Source organism: Cyphomyrmex costatus, unplaced genomic scaffold, assembly GCF_001594065.2.
Source record: "Cyphomyrmex costatus isolate MS0001 unplaced genomic scaffold, Ccosl1.0 scaffold503, whole genome shotgun sequence".
NCBI classification, from domain to species: domain Eukaryota; kingdom Metazoa; phylum Arthropoda; class Insecta; order Hymenoptera; family Formicidae; genus Cyphomyrmex; species Cyphomyrmex costatus.
In genome coordinates this window covers 49145-54042 of record NW_017279293.1, presented here as the reverse complement: position 1 = coordinate 54042, position 4898 = coordinate 49145, and the positions used below count along the sequence as shown (strand labels likewise).

The 4898-nt window shown below is 53.8% G+C and overlaps 1 protein-coding gene across 1 annotated transcript in view; it reads right to left on the bottom strand.

Moving 5' to 3' along the window:
- Positions 1-214: 214 nt before the first annotated feature.
- Positions 215-4898, bottom strand: part of LOC108778616 (uncharacterized) — a 6661-nt gene continuing 1977 nt past the window's right edge. The window contains exons 3-4 of the mRNA XM_018545839.1: positions 2856-3829; positions 215-2786 (exon numbers count right to left, since the gene is read on the bottom strand). Coding sequence (XP_018401341.1) covers positions 215-2786; positions 2856-3829 — 3546 coding nt within the window. The remainder of the gene's footprint in view (positions 2787-2855; positions 3830-4898) is intronic.

Sequence of the window (4898 nt, the reverse complement as noted above, 5' to 3'; positions counted from 1 at the left end):
GTATAAACTCAGTATAAAAGTACGTAAAACTCAATACATAAAACTTAATACGTAAAACTCGATACATAAAACTTAATACGTCTAGGTATAGGTACGAGTATAGGTATGAGTATAGGTATGAGTATAAGTATAAACTCAGTATAAAAGTACGTAAAACTCAATAAGTACAACGCAATATAAAAGTATGTAAAAGTATATGTACACAACACTCGAGCTACACTATCCGGTAATGCCCCCACGGTAAGGTGTTCGTCGATTCCGGTACGACGTATCGTTTGTCGTCGTACGGACTCAGAGCGATCTTCTTCTCCGACACCGTGTACACCCGGTGTAACTTGGATCGTATGCACGCCTGCCTGCGCGTCATTTCGATGTCATCCTTCAGGCACCGGGTGTAATCCTCGAACGATATCGTTCGCGCTACGACGCTGCTCTTCACCCCCTTCGCCTTCTTCGTGTCCCTCTTTCCGTCGACGCGCAGAGCGTACATCTTCGCTCTGAGCCCGACGAACTCGGTCATGATGGCGCCGTTGTTCTCGTCCTTCATGAGACCGGGCACCTTCTTGTTCGCGAGGGGCATACCGTACGCGTTGTTCGCGGGATAGTCGCTCGTGTCGAATCTGTCTATGTCGCGTTTCATGGTTTCGTACACGTCGTCGCACTCTACACGGTAGATCAGACTGTCCGTGTCGGTGTACATGATCTCGCATCTATCGCGAAACAGCGGCGTCATGTAGTCGTGGTGAAACTCGTACAGGCACGTTTTCGAAATGTCCAGGATGCACATACCCACGTAGATAGGCTTGTCGAATTTCACCTCGAGTTTACGCAATTCGACCGCTATCAGGTTCTCCGCGAAGACGCTGCGGCTGTGGAAATTAGGTTTCGCGATCAACGCCTCAGCGCCGTATCGTCCTTCCCACGCCGTCACCAGTTTAACGTCGACGCGTTCGCGCACGTTCTCCATCGTCTTGCCGAACACCGCGTTGTTCATCAGTTTGTACAAGTTTTTCTCGAAATCGTTTTTCGCGCGCGTTCGAAACTGCGTGTTCAATTCGATGTAGTCGCGGAGCCAGGCGGATTGCGCGAATCGCAACACTCGATGGATCTTCGTTACGCGAAGACCGTGACGCGTGCACTGTTGGAGGTTGCGGTAGTGGACGACGTACCGCTGCTTGTCGCTTACCGTCGCGAGAAGCTTGTCGTCCCGCTTGCCGGGCGGTTTCTCTCGCGTCGGGCAGAACGGCAGGTCGGCGTGCGCGTCGTGAAGATGTTGCGGATACTCCAAGTCCACCTCGAGGATGTACCCGGTGGGTGAATCGAGCGCGACGGTAGTAAAGTCAAAATTGTGCGCGTCGTCGACCCATTGAAAGTCACCGTAGGGTAACGGTTGGCACATCGCCCAGCCGTACAGGTTGTTCACGTCGTAATACACGAGGTACGACGACGGTTCCGACGGGTCGTACGACCTCATGTACTTGTTATTGGCCCGCGCGTATCTGCCGGAACACTGGCTGAGACCGCCGCGTATACCGCGCTCGACGAACATCACCATGTCTATGTCCGTGAGCAGCTCGAACTTCACGCGCGTGTGCTTGAGCATCGCGTCCCACGTGAAACCGGGCAGGGTGTAGTAGTGCGCGGGATCGAGTCCGTAGCTCGCGACGCAACTGTCTCGAAAGTTCTCAAACACATCGGCCAACAACAGGACGTCAGTTTTTAGGTAGAGATCACTGTACTCGCCGAGCGTTCGCACGGCGAACCGCTGCCACACGTTCTCGGCGTGCGCGTAATCGCTCTCGGACACCGTATCGCCCGTCAGCGAGCTGTGGAACGATTCGCGCGGCGGCAAGCGCGTATCGTTCAGTCTCTCCACGCTGTCCACGTACTCGTAGGGGAACACCCCTTTGCGAGTGATCAGATTAAAGTCTTCGAGAGCCGAGAATTCGGAACGCACTATTTTCAGTTTGTCCTTGTCGAGGTACGACGCCAATTTGTCCAAACCCGCACTCAGAAACTTGTAAGAGTCAATAAACCGTAGTTTCACGCACTTTCGCGAGTCTTTGTCACTAGGGTCACTGGTGTCCTTCACATGTTTCGTGAAGGAGATGTACTTCTCCTTGGTCAGGGGAAGTAGATCCACCTGTCCCTGGAATCGCGTCGCTATCTCCTGTACGATGAAGTGCGCGTCGTACCCCGACAGGTTGTGGAACACAACCGGAATGTACGGGGAGTCCTTGTAGTTCACGTTGCATCCCATGTGCGCCGGACCGCGGTACCGCCCGGTGAGGTGGCAGTGGTCGCGCACCCGCTCGTCACCCGGAGCGAACGGCCTCTCGCAGATGTGGCAGTGCGTCGCGCTGTCGAATCGCCGCCAGTCGTCGCGCGTAAAGTCCATGGGCAGGTTGGTCGTCAGCGCGTTCTTCACGCGATGCGCCAAAGCCTCTAGCTGGCTCGCGAACCAACTGACGCAGTCGTCGCCCCGCCGACACCTGTACTCGGACAACGAGTCGTCGTACGAGCACCGCACGTAATAAGCTATACTGAACGCTTTGTGCCGTTGGTACGCGTACGACGCTGATGATGCTGCGGCATCCTCGGTTTTCCGCAAGACGCACTCCAGGTCGGCGTACACTATAAACGGCACCCGCTCCTTCCTGGAGTGCTTGCTGAACTCGAGCCACCTTTGCTCCACGCACGGCAGGCGGATAGCGCACGTGTTGAGCTTTTGGCAATCCTCGCTGTGTCTCTCCAGTTTCTCGCTGGAGGAGAAGTAGTGGAGGCACCTGCAAACGACAAACACTTATTGGTACAACATTTTCAGCTTACTGTTGTATTTCACTTATCGCACTCACCGGTCGCAGAAGTATTTCCTATTCTTCTTTTTGTTAATCTGCGATCCTACGAGGCGGGAGAGATCTTTGATCCACACGAAGTGGCCGTCGCCGTCTTGCACGTACAATAAATTGACGTGCCTGTCCCTCTTGCAGTCGGTGAGCCGCAGAGGGAGGACGTTCCCGTCCTCGATGCCGTACACGTTGATCGAGATATCGTTCGACCGCTCGAATTTCGCAACGTCCTTGAGCGTTACCGGAAACTCGATATCCGCGAAGTTGAGCACTTTCGAATAATGCGGATACGACGATTCACGTTCCGTGTTTCTTTTCGCGGGGTACAAAGCAGCGACCACCGCCCACGCGAAGCACGCATTGTCCATGGATCGCACGTTGATCGCTTCCTTCCTTTTAAATTTTTCCGGAAATGTAACGTAACACCCCGCGCGCATGGGATTGAGTTTATTCACATTGACCGTTAGGTTCAGAATACGCGAGAGCGCCCACCCGCTGTCGCGCTCCTGATGCTCATCGAGCGACGCCAGCGTGGGCTCGATAACGCGCGACGCGTACCACTCGCGCAGATCGGTGCACCGATACAGTTCACAGTTTTTAACGTTTATCCCCATAACTGTGCGTTTGTCACCCGCGACGAACTCGTCGTTGAAGGCGGTGTTCACCTTCACGCTCCCGTGTATGTCTATAGCGCCCCGCACACGCTCGAGCACTACACTTTTAGCGTCTTCGAGGAATTGTCGCGGCTCGATATGTCTGGAGTTTATAACGGCACCGGTCATAACGCGATTGGCGAAAGCGGCGTCGATCTCGCGCCATACGAGAGATCCGTCGCGATCACCACCACCACCCACGTGCACGAACCGTTGTTTCAGCACTGTTCGCGCACCCACGAGTCGCGCGATCCTCGCCACCGCGGATTGTCTATGACCGACGGTGAGACACGGACGCTTGGCGCTACACTCGAGGCTCTCGATGCACTCGTCGCATCATTGCATCCACGCGAGACACTCGCTCAAAATATCTACGCGACCGCAATGTTCGATCAGTTCGCGTTCCGCACGCTCGTAGTCTTCCATTTTTGGAATAGAAAATTATTCGGAGCACTTGCACTCACGTTTCTTGCACATTTTGCAATATCGTTCAGCTTTTACAATGTCAAAGAGGCCCAGTACCTTACCATTATGCATGCTAGCTGCCCAACACTTATCGCATTCACAGTAACATTCATCACTATCCCTACCGCACTTGTCACGAAGTAGTTTAGCAGGATTTCTTTCATGATTTACAAGGGTATATTCCCTATCATCGAACCGACTTCGGCGATGTTAACCATGCACACAGGGCTAGCGCTCCGCCGTGTAGCACTGGATCGTTTCACGCGAAAAACACCCAGGATTTGCGCGTCCGGGATAATTTTTCGCACACGATCGTTCTCAAGATCGCTGACGCATCTACGGATAACACGCTGTCGTCGGAAGACTCGACGTCTATAACGTCTTCGTTCATCACTTCGTCACACACACTATTCGACTTGCACACTTAGACACTCGCGGCACCTAATGAGACGTACCGCGCTTCCGACTCGCTATTTATACCGTTTCTTTGTCGGCGTCTTCCTATAACTGCATCTCGCCACTCTTCTTAGAAATTTTATCGCGCGAGATAACGCGTAGTAATTTGATACGTTCGGCAGCCATCGGCGCTCTTCTTAGAAGATAACGCGTAGTAATTTGATACGTTCAGCAGCCATCGGCGCTCTTCTTAGAAGATAACGCGTAGTAATTTGATCCTTGTGCGAACCTGTCAAACGCGTTGAAACTTGATACTCGGTATCGTCTCGCATTTTGAAAACGCCCGGCATGCGTCACGTGATCAGTGCCATGTGATCGCTGCGCAAACCTGTCGTCGCCTGCATCGGTCTTTTGACAAAGAGCGGCGCGATAAGGCCGGCGGCCTGCAATAATATCCCGCGGCCCCAGGGCGAGGGGGGGACAGCGGGGGGACGGCGCGATAAGGCCCCTGGGTGAGGGGACCGCGCGGCGGCGG